The 20,009-nt window shown below is 37.0% G+C and overlaps 1 protein-coding gene across 1 annotated transcript in view; it reads left to right on the top strand.

Annotated features, from left to right (window-relative positions):
* Positions 1-15,427, top strand: part of TAF2 (TAF2 RNA polymerase II, TATA box binding protein (TBP)-associated factor, 150kDa) — a 63,736-nt gene extending 48,309 nt beyond the window's left edge. The window contains exons 23-25 of the mRNA XM_009706598.1: positions 802-1,031; positions 4,284-4,407; positions 14,706-15,427. Coding sequence (XP_009704900.1) covers positions 802-1,031; positions 4,284-4,407; positions 14,706-14,971 — 620 coding nt within the window. The 3' untranslated portion in view covers positions 14,972-15,427. The remainder of the gene's footprint in view (positions 1-801; positions 1,032-4,283; positions 4,408-14,705) is intronic.
* The last annotated feature ends 4,582 nt before the right edge of the window (positions 15,428-20,009 follow it).

The following is a 20,009-nucleotide window of genomic DNA, read 5'->3' as shown; positions in this document are numbered from 1 at the left end:
GGAACAATATGTTCAATAAACCTGCAATCAGTCAAGAGCTGGGCTGAGTTAACACCAGAATCACTGTATTTTCAGCGTTGCACCAGATGTTAGATGTCTTTCTGTTGTGATATGTGCCAAACGTGCTTTGACCATTTGTATATGAAGATATAAAAGTAGTACACAGTTTGCAGTGAAAAATAAAAGCAATGAAGCATTGCTTTGTGCAGTAAGAATATGTATGTCCAGTATCATACAAATTAAAGCATTGAGTATCCAGTAAAGTACATGACATAGTAGTGACATCAAAAAGCATGTTTATACATTGCTGGTTTGTGTTTTCTATCAGTGTGGTTTCCAGAGGGTACAGATCTCAGTCGTGCTTAAGGCTCCTGCTACATTTCTTGAAATACATAGGCAAGTGTGACCAAATCCATTGATACAGGAAGCCAGTTTGGTAACAAAATGTTCTATTTAATTGTCCGATGGTAAAACTTAAAGTGAAACTTTACAAGTAAAAGCATATGGGTGTGATTATTTTCCTTTTATTTTTCATTATGTTATTATAGCACTTAGTTTCCCAGTCTTGTTCTACTAAACATGTCTACCTTGCAACCCAAACAACTTAAAGCCTTCCTTTTAAACAGGATGTGGCAGGTGAGTCTGAGTCAATAAGAGACAGCAATAATGAGGGAACTCTATCTTAAGCACAGAAAATGTCATATTCTGATGGATCCAGATCACTTAAACTGTTCTTTTTTGGGGGGGGGGGGGGGGGAAGATTGTATCTCTGTATTAACAATAATCTCTTTTGGATTTTAGGAACTTCACATGACTGGAGATTACGATGTGGTGCTGTGGACCTCTATTTCACACTTTTTGGCCTCAGCAGACCTTCTTGTTTACCATTACCAGAGCTTGGACTTGTTCTTAATCTGAAAGAAAAGAAGGCTGTACTTAATCCAACGATTATCCCTGAATCAGTTGCAAATAATCAGGAACCTGTGAATAGTACTAACAATCACGGACAGTCAGTAGGATTTCAGAACACCGTAAGCACAAACCATCTGCGTACATCCCATTCAGCTGGCTCCAAGTCCTTGCTGATTTAATTTTGTATTGTGTTCAAGCTTCCCATGCTTTACCTAAGCTACCTTTATACCTTGTTACTCTTTATTCCTTTCACCTGAAAAGCTGACATATACCGTAACTTTTTTAACTGTTTTGCATAGCGTGTGCAAGCTTTTTACTTGTTTTTTCTAGTCTCATCATTTCTGTTCTTTATAAAACTTTACTTCTTCCATATTGCTTATGAGACATGAAGTGATTCACAGAAATGTTTGATGCTGTGATGAAAAAAATTTTTATTAGACTAAGAATATTGCTTATAGGCAAGTTATGCAATTTTCCAAAACAAAATCTTTTATCAGTAAATTTATTACATCTTAAAAAACCTGGTATATAGATATGCCTCTTTTTAAACAACTTTAAGAGATGTGAAAGTTGGAACCTTGACACATCTTCATTGAACACTTGAATCTGACTATTCAGTACTGTGCTCTGAAGGATTTGTAACAACTTCTGAAAAATCACATGCATTAAGTTTGGTATCTTTCTGTCTTTGGAGGCTTAAGTTCTAACGCATAATCCATTGTGTAGTTAGAAAATAGATCTTATAAGCTATTGAAGTCATACTTTTCTTAAGAATAACTGCCACTGCTGCAAGACTAAAGTTTTTTTGGACAAATTTAATTAAGAGGGAACAAACTCATTGGACATGGAAATAATGAGTAATTTTCTTAACGGTTTCAAAAACTACATTTGATTGAAACTGCTTAGGAGTAAATCCTGAAAGAGAATGTAAACATGTGGTTAGCATGTTTGAAACTCTTTCCACTCTTTTGACTGGGATGGTTTACTGTTACTTTATCAGTCCTATAGTTAATTTCTGAATTGTTTTTATTTAGAAGTATACTGAGAGTGCAGATTATCACAGTACCTTGCAGGCTCTTTCCAGTAGGGGGAGAAAATGATGATGGAGTCAAATATCATTAGAGCTATCCTACATATTTACAGAACATGTAATAAGTCCTAATTTGCTGGGCATAAACATCAGAATTAAATAGCAGGAGTCGTTTTGTTGGCAGATTTTTAGGCTGCAGTTCAGTGAACATCCAGACTTTTTTTGCAACCAGACTATCTTAATCAAAAAATTTCCTCTTAACTCTTCTTTTTCCTATACTGTCCTCTCCGTTGTGCTAGCACAGTTGTTATTGCTGCATAGTGAGCTGGATCAGGGGAGAATCTGGTTGAAAAATACCTTTTTTGTGAATAGATATTTCCTGCTGGGTCAGTTTCCTGATCCAGTTCATCATGTAGTTATGCAAATGCTTGTGGAGAGAGATGTGTGAAGAAGAGGAGGCTGCTTCTTTTAGCAGCAGTACTGGCTTACACTAGTGTGAAAATACAGCATTAGTATAAGCCTCAATTCACGCTTCATCCCTCGCATCTTCTCCTGTGCCTCATCTCCATTCTCCTACCCTTTACTTTAAGGTTACCATTTTCACTGTAATTCTCCCAAAATTTAGGGAACTGATTTTTCCTGTTAAAAAAAAAAGAAAATCAAACCAGTGACATAAACCAAAGACTGCCTCTCACATGAACCAAAGTTCATGCAAAAGTATTTCACAACAGCAGTATGTTGGGTTAAAAAATAGGGATGAAAAAAGGGAAATACTCATTTGAGGGGAAGAAAGAATTAAGAGGTGATAGAATAAATAAGATTAACTAGATTCTTTGAAGCAGACTGTATATTCTGAGCGCATAAACATCTTAAAATCAGTACTGATAGACTTGTAACACTGAATATGCTGAGGATGGTAAAAGTTACCCACTTCATAAAATTGAATTTGAATTGTTCAGGGCAAGAGTTTGTGGGGCTAGAGTGCCCTTTGTAGGATAGAGGAAGAGCAGTTCAGTGGAGTGGCATATGCTCTTGAGAGTCTATGATACAGTTTTTATCTAGTTTTTAGTGGGCTTTTAATTATGTGTGCTTCTGTGGATACTTTATTTTTCCCTCCATATTTTGTGTATTGGACTTGTTGGAACACCTGTCTCCTGTTTTAATGACTATATGTGTAACTTAGTAGACTCTCCTGCTCTTTTTATATTCCTTTGACCCAGTTTTTGTTGATCATCTAAGCAGTAATTTACAAAACAGTTTAACTCTTTTTAGTAAATATTGTTGTGAAATAAAAAAAAACACCCACCCAAGCTTTAGGTACTGGTTATGATTTGCATTCAACAAAGTAAGCATTAGCTTTTAAAGCTAACTAAAAGAAGATTTAGGTAAATGCCATGTGTAGATCAGAGGCTATCACAGTTTTTCAACTGAGACTTGAACTGAGGAGAGTCTGCGAGGCACAGATTTATAGAAAGGCTATTCAGAGGCAGCAAATGTTGTTGCACGCCAACAGTACCATGATTGTGAGAAGGGACAGAAAAGATGCCAATGCTAGATATGCAGAGGGAGCAGGCATAGAAGTAAAGAGAAACTATGTTGTAGGAGAGGTTGGCACAAATCCATACAGGGTTTTAGAAAATACTTTTTGCCAGAACTACAGGGAAAACTTTGTTCAAATCACCCACTTTACTCAGAAGTGTTTTCAGCTATCAGGTCTCTTTTAGGCTGAAACATGGCTCTTGCTATCTTCTAATTTTGGTCTTTTAATGCTGCTTCAGGAGGATGATCATCTTATTAAGGAAACAGCATCCAGCATTTCTGGTCATCAGCAGGGGGTGAAGAGGAAGGCTGATATGCCACTCGGGTCTCCATTGGAGCCAGGGCAAATACTAGAGAAGAATGAAGACAGTAAAGTCAAACTCAAAATCAGAGTAAGAAATGGAAATTCAACTTGCACAATATGTAGGGTTTTCAGAATAACAGTAGTGGCTTCTGCTGACTTCCCTTAAAGCTGTGTTCAAACAAAGACATGTTGTGTGTATGTGTACAGTAGTTGTTACGCTTACTTTGGCAAAATCATTTCCCATCAGATTCTTTATTGGCTGGCAAGAACTAAAGTTGACTGTTAATGCTCTTGTTCACACAGCTTCACGGTAAATAGAAAGAAGAAAAGACACTGACCCTTTTTAATTTTATTGAATTTTTATTCCTTTGCAGTGGTAGATATCAATTCCTTTCCCTCTCACCCCCAGTTTACCTCCAAAATAAAATATTTTAAGTTCTATTTAGTGATATTCTGATGAGTTATTAGCATCTGCTTATTTTTTTCCTGATATCTTAGTTCTCAAACTCTCAAGAAGAAGAGGAAATTGATATGGACACAGTTCATGACAGTCAAGCCTTTATTTACCATCATTTGAATATGTTGGAGAGACCGTCCACACCAGGTACAAGTAAATTTGTTGGCAAAATGATAGTATGTGTTTTTCAACTCTTTCAGTTGTGGGTTTGTTTGGTTTTTGGTATTTTTGGTACTGCTTATTTCCCATACATACGGTCTTCGTAAGTGTTAAATGTTAACTGAATTCCAGGAAGTGTGTAAAGGGTGCATAGGAACATTTCTTTAGCTTCCAGTATATCAGTATATTTATAGATAACTGTGTACATGTGTATTTTCATACATTTCTAAGACAAGTATGTATCGTGCTTCTAAAAGTGAAAAGCTAAGGAATGAATAAAATAACATAAAGGTGAAATAGAACCCCATAAACAATTAGGTAAAACTTATTTTGCCATAGCTGTCGTTTCAAAAATAATAATTTTGAAGATTAACTTTTTTTTAAAAAGCAAGACTCTTCAGGTAAAAAAAAAATCTCTAATCTTAATGATTTCTAACTTAACATCAGTAGTTAAAAAACATAGAAACCTCAGAGATGCTTAGAAGGGCTTTTCAAAGTTGAAAAGATTGCATCTATGAGTAAAATGGTTTCATTTCAAGTACTTCTTTTACTACTTCTCTTGGTATCTTTTTCATAAAATATTTGACAAAATTACTTCTCAAAGAATAGTGTTTCTTAGAAACCTTAAGGCACACTGAATGTCATTGATGAACTGCCACCTTCTTTGCCAATTATCACTAGCAAAGAAATTCAGTGGTTAGTTTCATTTTCTCAAAATATTTTAACCACATTTCTTAAGTTTAGTTCCAGAATTTGCCAGTGGAGCTAAGCTGAGGTAGTGTGACTATGTAACAAGCATTTTGAGAGATCTTCAGTACACATCCAAAACAAGGTTTTAAGGTTGCAGTACCACAATGTGTAAAAGTGAAGTATTTGGCCTTCCAAGTAGTATTCAGAGTAGCGACCCCCTTGCTTGTTTCTCTGTTTTTATCCAGTGGTTGCCTCATGTAAAACACAAATAGACCTTAGCAGCAGGATCTGGAACGTTGGTTCCATCTTGAGTGCCCTAGGTCCTGAGCTATGCTGACAGGTGACCTCATCTACTTTCCCTGTGACCTGGCAATTTAGTGGTTGCGTTTAAAAGAAGGCTTGTAGATGTTCCTGCTCTGAGTATCCTGCTGAGACTGGTGCCTTGGTGCTGGCTGGGGGTGTGGAAGCTGTAGGCTTATACTCCCTTAGGGCCTAGAACTTAATGTTTTTACTTCCTTGGCAGATGCTTTAGCCACTAACGGGTTTTGTTTCGGTTTGTTTGGTTTTTTTTATAAAAGGTAACTGCTGTCATTGCTCAGCTAACAAATTCAGTTCATATGGGGACATAAAACACAGGGAGGTCTAGTTTCTGGATTCCAGACGGCCTTTGGTTAATGACATGTGCCTGTACAGCCAGCTCCACCAGGATGGATTTGCTGTGAGATATGTAGAATGGCAAAACTGACAACTTTTTCCCTAAAGCATAGGCATTTCAGCAGAGTAAAGGGAAGGCTACATATAGGTTGCTGTCATGAACTTAGGAGCCTAATTCTGCACAACCTTTACTTTAAACCTCTCAGAGCTGCTTTGAATTTTGTCCTCGGTGTTAAGGTCAACCATCACATTTTCTGTTACGGCAAAGAATGACACATCCAGGGCACGCGAGTGCAAAGCTGAATCCACTGAGGATTAGTATTTATAACTCTTACATGATTATTTTGCAACAAATTTTCTTTACTAGATTTACACACTCTACGGAATATAAAGTCATAAACAAAACTCTGCCAAATATTTCACAAATAGGACTTATGGGACCCTCTGTATGCCAGCTCTGTGCTCCAGGACTGTTGCATATTAAGTTTGTGCTAGAGTTCAGAAAGGGTAGGGTCTGATCAGGAGTGGAGTAATGGCCAGTTGACTGCTGCTTTTGTAGACCTACAGCAGACAAAAACTACTTTGAGTTTCATTTTGTGCTGAATGACCTTCTCACCTCTGTCGTTTAGGCATTCATCACACTGGAATACATTTTCTTTCTTAGGTAATAAATGAGACAAATGCTGGGTTTCGCTAAAGAATTCATTTTAAATAATAAGCCTTTGAAAAGCATTATTTTGAAACACTTCAGATTAATTTCATTTTCTTTGGTTTGTGCTGTTAGAAACAGTTCCAATTCAGATATTCTTTGCTTCTAAAATTTCACCTGTTTCTTATTCGTAGCATTTTTCTTAGAAGCAGAGATGTATGAATTTCAGACTGAGTAAAGACAGTTCAATCTTTAGGAAATTGTATACTTCTGAGAAGAAACAGATGGGAAAAATAAAAGCATATGTAAATAAAATTGTTCACACATAGGGGTGTTCTGTTTTACAAAGGAATCGCAGATAATATTTCCTGAGGGCCTTTGAGTTTTTGCAGCAATGACGGAGGCTGGATGCATTTCAGTGAGTGATTGTTGAGAAACAGATTGACAACAGGTTCTGAAATGGTCTCAGTATCATGTTAGTAAATCTGAAAGATCTTGTATCTGCCTCAGGTCTGTGACTCTTACTTGGAAGGCAGCGAGCTCTTAGCCCATACTCAGTTTTCCTCTCACAGCTGTGGGTTATGTCCCCACATGTCACATGAAGTGTGAAGTCATCAGCCAAACACAGCCTGCGAACAGCAGCTGCCAGGAGGAAGTTCATGTAGGGTCTAAATCCTGCCGTTATCTGGGGGGGGTTTGGAGTTTTTTGGTTTGGTGTGGGGGTTTTTTGGTTTTTGGTTTTGGTTTTTTTTTTTTTACACTCCCCATAGCACCCCAAAACCACCCCAAATGTTAATTTGGACTTGTTCAAGTTGATGTAACCTCCCTAAGGCTAGGAAAACACTATTTTTCTTTAAAAGCTTTTTTTTTCCCTGTATGCTTCTACTCATGGATGTGAAAGGTTAGGGTTGAGACATGCTGCAAGGGCAATAGAAGAAGTCTTGTACTGCAATTCTTGCAGGATTATAGGTTTCAGTGCTATAATTATAGCACCTTTCGTAGTTCATATAGAAAATGTTTTAAATCCTACTAAAGCATCCTGTCTACGATAATAGAACTGCGGATTCTGGTAGTTATAAGGGATTCTGAGCATTTTTCAAGAAGTTATTAAAACAAACAAAACATCAGTTGTGAATTCTCTGAAGAGTGCTTTTGTGTTGATTATTCAGCTGCCCTAAGGACTAGAAACACAGTAGCCACCTTTGGACCTCTAAAGCTGTGCAAGGTCACATTTCTAAGGCAAGAACAGATTTTTATTTGCTACTAAATCATCAAGAATAGTAGTGAAGCGCCCTACTCTTATCTTAAGATCAAAAGAATTTCAAGATCAGATTTTGTGTAAGCAGTAAATTTAAACTCTCATTTCAGACTGTAAGGTGACTTGTCGTGCGTTGTTGACTTCAGTGAAATCAGATTAAGATACACTTCTTTATTTACTTTAATATTTCACTCATCTGAAAGTACAATACTTCAAAAATAACCTTTAAGAAGTTCTGTTGTATGTGTCAGAGGTTATTGATTGGCTTGTTCTTTTCTGCTTCCAAAATAAGTGCATGGCTGTAGCCTGCGTGATCTGCCAGTGAAGTTACACCTCATTATGGCTTAACAGGTCATCACTGATAAACGTTTAATTGGAAGCTTCCCAACTTTTTTTGGTAGTTTGATAGTTGATACAAAGCAGTATATAATTCTCTCTTTTTTCCCTTTTGTAGAAATAAAGAAAAAAAAGTAAATACAGTGATGTTTTCTTTGTGCACTGGCAGTCCATTTTCTGATCATATTCAGGAGCAGTAGGCTTTGAGGACATGTCCTGAGCATTCAAACTCGGATCAGAAAAATCCTTAGGCCATTCTATTAATCCTTTCATGGTTTTTCAGGATAATCAAACTGGAAATTTCCACTGCTGACCCCGTAGGTCACTCTGTTTACCATGTAGATGTACATGAAACTTTGAAGGTCTAGTCCATGCTCATGTGTTGATTGGATTGTGGTCTTGTTTATCACAGTTCCTGTCTGCAGTTTCAGGAAATAATGATTTAGCTGGATTGACTTGTTTCTGGAAGGATTTGAAACTGGATATAGTACATACTGCAGTAAAGTGTAGAGGGAAACTACTGTAGTCATTATGTTTAAACAGTACATTTACAGCAGTAATTTGAGCTTGTGGTGTAAATCACAGCATTTCAAGTGTGGATACAGTAGTTAATAGGAATTCAGTCAGAACTGTATAAAAGGCCCAATCCTCTGCAGTTCAGCAGAGTTATGCGAGTTAGCTGTCAGAGCACCAGTACCTCAAAGTTCAGCCATTAGTTAGTGGCTCCCTGCCGCCAAGGGTTACGGAAACATCACCACACAGACAAGTATAGAAATGAACACTTCTTGGAGATGAGGACAGCAGTGACAATGATGGATTTTTGCTTTACTTTTTTTACTTTATTTTTACTTTAAGGAGGGAAAAGCTGTTACAACTGTTATGTTAGCCTACCCATTAATAACATACGATATTAATATAGTATCTGTTGCACATATGTTGACTTTATTACCTAAAATATAACTGTTTCCAAACTGGTAACTCATAGGCTTTGAGGTTCTGTAGATAATTGTGACTCACTGAAATAGTATGTGGTTAATTGTACACTTCACAAGGAAGGGTGTTTTCAAGTGCTTTATCCTAAAGTGCATGAAGCAGCTTTCATAGAAACATAAGCCCTGCAGATAAAGTGACAACATAAATGAGAATTGCATCAGTGTGTGGGTACAGTGTGTCAACTACACAATTTAATAAAACCAAAATAATATTGTAGCTGTGACTGTCTCTGAGAAGACAACTGATCACTCTCAAACCTAGAAGATGGAGAAGACTAGCAACTAAATTTTCAGGTGAACTACCTGAAACTGTTAGAGACACGAAGTATTCTGAATTTACTTACTGACTTAAATGTTCTTTTTCTCTAAAGTAGGAAATACTCTAGAATTCTCTAGAATATTAAAGTAAATGTAGTAAAAATAACACCACAGTTAAGCTATTATTTTTAAGTAAGGAGAAAGCAATATAGTTGTTAAATGAAAGTCAAATGAGGAAATTAATAAAACAGTTACCAGTTAAAAGCATATTTTAGTTAAATCACCAGCTCATCTATGCAGTACTTTAGCACAGGCTATCCTTTGATTATAGGTATAAGGAATTATCTATCTGGATATAAATCTCATTAAAAAATATGAAGTCAAATGAATTTGTAAGTTGAAACTTGTTAATTTTTATGTTGGAGACAACTTAACTGATTTGTTTAGCACATCCTCAGAAAACTTTTGGGTGGCTTTATTTTTTTTAACTAGACCTTTACTTCTCACTCTCAAACTTTAAATTTTGTCATATGGTCCTTAAAATAACACTCTACTAGACAGAAAATTGTAACTTTTTTTCAGAGATAGATAATTTGAAAATTCTGCTTCTTAAGACAAATGACAAGACAGTCTTGCATTCTGGAAGCTTTGAGTTATTTATCCTTGGTAGCTTTCTGTATGTGCTTTGTTGATGGTTCAACAAATGCATGAACACAGCATTAAATTGAAAAATAGTGTGTCTTGGATATTTCCATGGTAGTACTGAAAAAGAAAAATAGAAATAAGGAAAAACAGGGTATTTGTCAAAGTTTTAAAGATCTTTTTAGCTTTTTTTAGTGTTCTCTCTTTAGAGAAAATGCTAGCCAGAGCTGTAGTTCAACTGCTAGGCAAGGAGGGTGCATTATTTTTTCTCATTAGCAACCTCTCTTTGGGTTCTGGGAGAGACATACTAAGTGCTGGAATGCTTGTGTTGATGTCCCCATCTTCCCAGCGGTGGTCAGTGTCAAGTTCTGGAGCACCAGCCTGTCGTCAACTGACGCACTGGACTCATGGGCCTTACCCTTTGCTGTGATTTGTGAAGCTGGTTTCTCCCTCTCTGACGTTTGAATAAATCAGGATGCAAATGGGGTCATTTATAACAAGTGTCAATTTGGAAAATCCCTACAGAAGCTAGCTGTTTTAAATAGATTATACATACAAAGAAACAGAGACTTTTAAGACTGTGATGTCCTACCCTCTTCACACAAGATCAGAAGTATAGGAGGGACCATATGTAAGATCTTACGAAAGCTTGTTGGCATGTTAAAGTCTCAAGTTATATGTTCCCAAATTGTAAAGGCTCAATAACAAAGTAAGAGTAAAATAGGTAAAACACTGTACCCAACAACATTGTTCAATGTTCATGCACCAATGATTCTTAAAGAGAAAAAAACTTACTCTGGATAACTGATGAACAGGATGTTATAATTATCTGACAATGATTTTTATTATGACAGAAAATGTTACTTTAAACCTTATCAAGATCTAAAACTAAACGACGAGATCTGTGTTTTCATATTTTATTCTCTCTCACAATGTCTACAGCATTTGTATCAACCTGTGACAAGATACACACAAAGTTTCTGATCTTTCTCCCATGGGATAGTAATCCTGTCTCATTTTAAAAACCTACCCAGCTAGCTGGAACACTGCAAAGCCAATGATGATATTGGAATCTCCACATCCCAAACAGGAGGAGATCCAAGTGGATAGACACATGTATGCGCATTTTCTTCCAAGGAATGCTACTAACCACTTCAGAAGTGAGCTCCTGGGCTCACCCTCCGCGTATTGTGTGTTTCTGTGATTTGAGAAACCTGGGTTCCAGTCCTGCTCCCTCTGCCAGGAGGAAATGGATTCCCTGCAGGAAGAGGGAGTGCTCCATGCCTCCTTGCAGCAGTCCTGCCACCCCCGTTGATATGAGGATGATATTAATGCCCTGTAAAGCAATTCCTATTTAGCCTTGCATTCTTTGTTTGGCAGGTTCCTGGCATAGGCTTTAAGTAGATATTAATTAAAAATAAATTAAAATGAAGAAGAAGCGTTCTGCAAGTTTAATGGTGAATTTTACAGGTACAAATCTGTAAAATTTTTTATAGAACTTTTACAGGTCTGTCCATTTTACAGACAACTGAGTTCAATAGTCTGCGTACATCCTTTCGGAGCCATTGTCCAGGATTAGTATATTTGATTCCTAATTTCAAAGCGCATTTTAACAGTAGGAGGAAATTTTCTGGATAGTTGTTATTTTTGCATTTAAAAAAAACAACAGACTATACCTATCATTGACCTCTATGAAGAAAGTGTATGTGTACTCTTAGTACTGGCTCAGTAAAAGTAGATTTCAGTAATGACATTCTTTCATTTCTTACTGGCATTTGTGCCGAATTACCAATATTGACTGTCTCCTTAACTGTCAGTAGACCTTGAGTTGCAACTGGATCCCATTTCTCCCCTTCCTGAATGAAGACCTTCCTGCCTTTTCCAGTTTCTAGGTGCTCATCACCACCCCTTCAGTCCCATTGGCTTAAGCTATGGTTGTATTTGCTCCTAACTTGCTCCAGTCAATGATGTTTAACTGCTTTAAGTAATAGGTATTTTTTTTAATAACCCACCTGAAATAAGTAAAGAAGTGATAATGCAGACTGTTGCTCTAGCAGAGCTGGTAGTTCAGGGAACAGTGGGAAATTTGCACAAGTGGGAGGTAGTGCAACAGACTCAAGAGGGTCTGTTTGTTTACATCCTTGGTCTTCACTGGCACTTGGCACTACTGCTACATCGTCCCTGCAGACTGGAGCCTGTGTCCTTACACCAGTTACACTGGGTTACAATTTTGAAAGCTCAGAGGCTTAGCTTTGGTTTGAGGTGGTTAAAAATGTAGTGTCTAGACTTACAGGTTCAGTTTCCATGTAAAAATAACTCCACAGTTTGGAACTAATGGAGCTGTGAAGTTTTAAGGGTTTGTGTCATCTGTGTGAGTTTTTTATTTTCTTGTAAGTTGACTTTAGTTTGCCTCGTGTATTTTAATGCATCATGTGCCTGTAGCTTGAGAACGTGTGAGAATGTGTTCTGTACCTTAGATAATCTTTTGTACCTCTTTTATGGATGAACACTGATCGGTTGTCTTCATGCATTTTGCCACGACCTTTATTGCTGTATTTGTGTCACTGCCACAGTTCACCTTTAAGTACTCTAGCCTATTTTAGTTGTGTCAAATTCTGTGTGCTTTGGTTTTCTGAGGTACAGCCTCCAACCATTCCCTTTCTAATGGCCAGAGTCAGATATGCTTCTTTTTCCACCGTTCCATCTTCTGTTTAATGGCTGGTTTTACATCCTTGCAGCTGCTCAAGAAAATTTTCTTACTTGTCTAAAAGCTGTGTGCTTTAGAGGAATGAGCTCAGGTTACGGGGATAGGTTTAGGTACAGGTAGGAGTTCCTTAAGAGAAATAGAAATAGTTACATTCTGAAGCAATCTTGTACCTTTTTGATCAAATAGGGTATACTTGCATGCTGTCTGCATTGTTGAGAACAGCTTCAGGTAACAATGTAAAAAAGTTGTAGTAACTGTGCATTGAAGTCAGCAAGTGGAAGTTTGAATTTGTGTGCTTATCTTCTACCTGCCATAATATACATAAAAAAGTAAAGTCATGAGTTCCAACAATAAATCTTTGCATTGATAACATGAGCTTGCCACTGCATAGTTCTGATGAAATAAAAATTGAAATTTTTCAAAATTCTTGTATATTAGAGATTTTAAGTCTATAGGAAACTATTGTACTCTAACCGTCTAACGTCCTTGTAACATCAGCAGAATTTTATATGGCACTATATTCACACCTTGCAGTTGAGCCCAAACATGTTTCTAGAAAGACATCACTTTTGCTGTTTAAGACTTTGAGCAATAGAGATTCCACCATGTCCCATAGTAAGTCATTGATTATCCTCACTGTAAAAATGTTTTGGATTTCTATTCTGACTTCTAAACACTGCATACTGATTGTTGGTTTATTTGGGTTTTTTTCTTCCAGCTATATTTACAAACAAACAGAAACCAGAAAAGCTGTACTGTCTAGAAACTTTCCTATATATGTGCTTGACTGAATCAATTCTTAATCTTTTGGATAAGGCTAGAAAAATTTCATGGAAATCTTTCTCAAAGCTTGTTTGTCATACTACAGGGAGCTAGCTCTTGAGGCTTCCAGGAATCATTAACATAGACAAATCATTCTTGCCTTTAAAGTATAAAACCAACCAATCAAAAAGATGTACTGGAAAAAAATTTCAAATATACAGAAAAATATAATTACAAAGTATATAACATAATTCTTTGTTATTTAACAGGGATATTTTCACCAAAAACTGGAGGGGGGGGGGAAACCCCAAACATTTAAAGCAGCTGTTAAGAAAACCCATTTTAAGTAAAACTTAAAGGAGTAGTTGCCTTCAAAAATCTGATGCTGCTTTTCTAGATATATCTAGTAGTTAAAGCATGTTCTTGCAGTATGAGTGATTTGATTAAATTTCTGCCTAAAGGAATTCAAGCCTTCCTACCTTGCAAGTATTTCCCCTAGTTAACAATGTTACTCTTAGATTATTGCCCTTTAATCCCTACTATTGAAGCTATTGCAGTTTGTGTGAAATAATGAAATATTAAATGAGTCAAAGAGACAATGAGAAAGTCATTCAGGAGTTGAGAGCTCATGGGCCAGATTTTCCTTACTCAGATTCAGATACCAGCCTTATGCAATATATAAGTAGTTCCTAGTGTATTTGAGAAATATATACTAATAAAGGTGGTGTAATTGTCTTTATTGGAATTTGCTTTTTGTTTAAGAAAAAAACTTACCATCTTTCAAATAGGCTAAATTGGTTGTAAGATGCAATTTTTGGAAAAAGCAATTTGATTCTTCTGTTCAGTATCAAAAGGTTTGTATGTTCTTGCAGAGAGCTTTAGCTCCTGACTAAAAGGAGTTCACATACCAAAACTGCACTTTAATGTATGACAGTCCTGCACTTTATATCATAGTTTTAATAAGCAGTTATATTTCCATTATTCATGGTATAGTGGCCTTTCCTACTCTGTTTAAAAATTAATTTCTAGAAGCTAGCATAACTTGCAGTTTCTTAGCTCTTTACAATCCCTAATTGTGTGGGATACATTTCTACTTTTGAGGGAGGAAGGAGTACCTCTAAAAATTGTCACTGGTACGGGAACTGTAATGGCACCTTCAGAGCCTTTTCTGAAAAAAAATAAAAGACTAATGGTACAAGTATCGTAACAAAAAGCTAATGGTACAAGTATCGTAACAGATTTTGTGTTTGCATGGTTAAATGGTAATGTAGGTTTTATCTAATATTTCAGAATTTCTTATGTTTGAAAACAATGCAAATTAAACATTTACTGATCCCACCATATCCATTCGTTTAGGTAAAGAACAATCTTCGGGAGAGGTGAACATGCACCCTGTCTCAGCAGCTCCACTCTCTGTGTTTAGTAAAGAATCAAACTCCTCAAAACATAGTGATCACCATCACCATCACCACCATGAGCACAAGAAAAAGAAGAAGAAACACAAGCATAAGCACAAGCATAAACATAAACATGATAATAAAGAAAAGGAAAAGGATCCCTTTGCTTTCTCTAACAGTCCAGCCAGTGCACGATCAATCCGTTCCCCGTCACTTTCAGACTGATGTCGATGGCTTCTCTGCAGTTCAACTTGCAATATTCTCTGAATACTTAGAAGGATGTATATAACTATAGCTTCTATCTTTTTGTATGGAAATAAGAATATGTGAATTGCCTTAGCAATTCAGAAGCTCTGCCACTGTCCTCATTTGAAGCCTTCTATTTGCATATGCAGTTGTTGAAATAATCTGATTCAAAAAATATGTTTTATGATTCTGAGTCATTTTGTATTTCCCTGTTCTCCACACCTCCCACTCTTTTTTCCATTTTAAACAAAGAAAAGAGCCCTTTATGTAAGGGCCCCATGTCCACTGGCAACCCCCTGCACATCATGCTGGCCATGTGTACTGCCAGAATCAATTCTGTTTTAATCCTTTGAAAAATGTTATGAGGCAGAGTATGTTTTAAGCAGAAGCCAATTGCCAGACCTTCAGTGAAGTGCTGTTTCCAGAGTAGTATTGTATAACCAAATGTAGACCTCCTGAGAAGACAGGGATTTTCTGTAGTCTTCAGTTGAGCCGTTTCTTGCTTTAACCATTGCAATGTAATTGTCAGAATTTTAAGAACAGTATGTAGAACACTTGCCTTTTTCAAATACTAAAACTCTTTAAAAATTCCAAGCCGCTTTTAAGCTGCAGGTATTTATTATGGACATGACCCTTTGACTATAATGACATTCTGCAATTATGTTTTTGGAATTTTAGCAAAATGCTTGATGCATGTTTTGTCCTGTAATCAGGCTTTTAAAAAATCCAATAAAGTTTGCGAATTATTTTGACAGAGGCAGAATTTTTTCTTCAAGTTTGACATTCAAACATGCTTTTGAAACATGGCTTTGCTAAAATTAAAAAATATTTTTGAAAAGCTTAAAAATTAAAATATTGAAAAAATACATATTTCCTCCTGCTGAGGGGTGGTTTTTGTGGAAGCATTCTGTACGATCAGCTCATGAATCCACGGGAGAAACACATTATTAGATTAAGCTAGGTCTGGGACTTTAAATGGTGGATACATTTAAATTTCTTTAGCTGTGTTTTATGCAGTGTACTACTTACACCCAGCAATGTTTTATTTAAAACTTACGGTTTTAGAAGTTTTGATAATAGAGATAAATAATCTCTGCCACTTTTTATGGGTTTTCTTTATTTGTATGTAGAGGCAGGGGTTTTATTTCCATGCACTGGTTGACTTCTGTTGCAAAGGGTTCACATTTAGCTTTCTATAAGGTGGTTGTATTTGGGTTAAATATTTTTTTTTTAAATTCTTCTCTAATTCCTGTGAGAGACTGATTCTCCTTCTTAGGGCAAAGAGAGAAAGTTCAACAGAGACCCAAGAAGATTTTTTTTTTTAAGCCATATTCTGTTTCCTGAAAATTAATAAATACTTTTATATTATATACCTGCTGTTGAATCCTGTAGTTTTTGTAATAACAGATTATCTGTGGAATGGAAAGATGATAGACTCAGGTGTTTTGTAATACACATATTTTGATATTCAAACACCATATCCCTTTAATACTGCGTGGATAGTTGTGCTAATCGTTGTACACATGTTCTTGGAACATGTGTTAAGATGTGTTTGGGCTGGATTCAGACGTGATGGACCTGGGCAGCATTGCAGCTGGTCCCATTCTGCTACCATCTGACGAGCCAGCAGCTCTTCACATGAGGTGGAGCCCACCTTGGTGTGTTTTGTTTCCTCTCTAGCAACAACTGCAAGCTCTTACAGCTTAGAGCTGCTAAAGGTGCAACAGGAACAGGAAAACACCTAAGCATGGGTAGAATTGAGGTACTGAGTGTGTTTTGGGCAGACTAAGCATGCGTGCAACTCAGCTTACCACCCCTCTTGAGCCAGGGAGCTGTTAGGTTAGCATCATGAGCTGTGAATCACAGGGAGAGGCTGGAAGGCTATAGTAATAGCTCTATGGAAATATTTTTAGGTGTTTTTCCCTTGGCTAAGGAGTGAGGTAACAGTGCCAAAGGTGTTTGTGGGAGACCTGGGCTAACAAGCAATGAAAGCTGGCATTGTCTGGGAGAGCGAAGGCAGATGCATTTATGTTTTAAAAATGAGGTCATGGATAATTTAGGCTGGTGTAGTTTATACTTTTGGAGACATGGATTTACACTCTTATGCTGAGGGGAAACATATTGTTCAGTGATACAGGCACAGAACTGAGGCAGAGCTGTAACATGGTAATTCTACCATCGTGTATTTGGCTGTATGGCTTTAAGTGAATTACTGAATACATGCTAAGGAAATACAGCGAAGACACTGTTAAACAGAAAATTGGAGGGGGTGGTGGGGGCGGAATGTAAAAAGACTTTTCCTGTGCAGTTTCTGAGGCTATGCCATGGTCCTGGTTCAGAATATCCATTAATGTGTTTGATGGAATATAAAGTAAGTTTGTGGTCTGCAGGTGGTGCAACGTGGACAGGCAGTGATTGCAAATTGACAGATGTGCTCAGGAATCAGAGTAACGAGGTAGATGGCACAGGTGATCCAAAAGCAGCAAGCTAAAATTCAGTAGGAATGAATTTGAAATACTGAACTTGAGGGAGAATGAAGTGCGTGAAAGGAAGCTGTTCCCCCCAGCTTGCAAGGTGCAGTAAGAAAAAAAAGCATCTGGTTGCACAGAAGTGAGCAACTTGATGCTATTGGAAGAGTAAAACTCACTTAAGGATTAACAGGGATTTTTTTTTTTATATAAGATGTCAAAGTAATTATTCTATCTAGTGCCAGTGATTTTGGGCAACGTATTTTAAGAAATGGGCGGGCAAATTCCCCAAAATGCAAACAATGGATAACATTGCATAGAAGAAAGGGAACAGACTATTCCTGATGTAGAATAAAAGAAGTCTGAGGAAGGAACTCTCCCTTCTAATATGTAAAAGATTGCTACAACAAAAAATGTTTATCAGTTGTTCTTGATATTTCCTGTGGGAAGGGAGGGATTAGCTTTTTTTGCAAGAAAAAATATTTTTTTTGAATGTTAAGATGGAAAATATTCTAACAGGCACCGAATGATGATGTGAAAGCTCTTTGCTTGTGGGTTTTTAAGCATAAGATTGGCAGATGTCTGCAGGGATGTTTATGGGATGCTTGGCCCTGCCACAGTGCAGGGACCTTGCTGCTGGAGTTCGTTTTCATGGTTTCTCTCTTCTTCCATTTTTGTTGGTGAAATTGCTGCAGTGGCTCCCTGGATGCGATGGGCACTTGCGGAAGGCTTAGGAAACAGAGCCCTTTGCCTGCCAGAGAACTTACTGAGTGCAGTTTAGCTTGGGTTTTCCTTCTACTGAAAAATCGATGACTATTTCAAAGTTAAAACTTTGTATTTGGACAATAGATTAAGCTCTTTATCCTCGCTGCCTTCAAACTTTGTAGGTTGGCTGTAACCTATGCAGTTGCTTTTGGTCTGGGTTCTGATTTTTGGTTAAAACTTCTGGTTTGTAGTGCACTCTCCTTGAAAGAAAACAAATACTTAAGTGAGGTAGTATCTAAATAGTGGAAGAATACACGTTACACATATAAAGAAGAAATACATGTGTTGCTGAAAATGTGCAATGAGGTCAAAGTCTGGGGAATTTATTTTGACATCTCAGTTTTTAACAGGAATTCCTTTATTTTCTTCATTATAAACTTATAATACACATAAGTATAGGCCAAATATGTAATATTAAAAGACCTATATGGATTTTTTTTTAATGCAGACTTCTCATTTATCTTGGGGTTTTTTTCTTTATTTCTCAGCATAATTATAGAATAAAATGTCCAAGAAACAACTGCTGCATCTCTCAGATTTCTAGACATGCTGAAGTATCTAATTAGGATATAGCTCCTTTCCTTGGGTGTCCGAGGATGCCTTCATTTCAGCTTTGATCAGTTCACTACCAGGCTCTGTCAGTCTGTCCTGGTGGTGTGGAGGAAGGACAGCAGGACACAACTTCATTGAGTTCTTGGGTCAACTGGTACCACCTTTCCATCATAAATGGTGCCAGCCCATGAAGAACTCCAGCTGGCATTAGGGTTCCTATCAGTGATAACAAAGTGTCTTACACTCCTTAGCTTTTTGGGATATAAAAGCGGTTTAGTTTTAGCTGATTTAATATTCATAGAAATATGATAATTTTTGTAAATTGTAGTATAAGTGATTTTTAGTCATGTCAATATTTTCAGTTCCTTCAGACAGTCTGTTCACAGAAACTTCAGTACTTAATTTTTACTGGAGCATCGGTATTGCACAGCGGTCCTTAAAATACACAAGGTAAATAGAAATGTTTTGGATGAGATTTAATTACTTTTGTATGTTAATATTTTTATATATGCATCAAAAGATATATTTTATTCATGAAATATATCTATATATTTATTTCCTGGTTTTATAATAATATATGAGTGGTTGCATACGCATTAAGCCATGGCAACTAATATTTAAAGTCTGCATTATTCCATAGTAATCTGATATTGTAAATAGAGTTTTTCTGAACACATTTCCAAGGTTATCTTTTATTATTATTTTTGTCCAGATAAAACTAAAACAGTAACCTTTGTTGATGCAGACGAGTCAGGATTTCATTTGAAAGACTTTGTATTTTTTTTGAAAAATACTTCACCTAGTATGGTGCTTAGGATGTGGTAAACATCGTAAAGTGACAGCAGAAATTGAGAGCATATTTGGCTAGATTTTTGTCATTTCTGAGTGAAAGCGAAACTGCACAGGTATGCTTTGGGCTGATCTAACAGCTTGCCACCGCTGCGGCAAGGAGCTATTTCCGACCCCACAGTCCCACGTTGGATTTTCTGGGCGCTAACCTGGCTCTTCTGCGGCCCAATACAACTCTCTAACCTGCGACTAACATCCAGGTAATTCTTGCTGCATTAGTGAGCTGAAACTTTTGGGCAGAGGCTGAATAGGGAGCGAGGCTGATGCACGGCTCCTAGAGTCGAGGGAAGGGTGGGGAGAGGGAGGGAGGGAGGCGCAAGCAGGAACAAAACCCTCTTTGGCAGCAGTAGCCAGTTCGTTTGGCTCCGCTGCTCCTTGCGACT

Source organism: Cariama cristata, unplaced genomic scaffold, assembly GCF_000690535.1.
Source record: "Cariama cristata isolate BGI_N322 unplaced genomic scaffold, ASM69053v1 scaffold14868, whole genome shotgun sequence".
In the NCBI taxonomy this organism is placed as follows: domain Eukaryota; kingdom Metazoa; phylum Chordata; class Aves; order Cariamiformes; family Cariamidae; genus Cariama; species Cariama cristata.
This window is presented reverse-complemented; position numbering and strand designations above follow the sequence as displayed.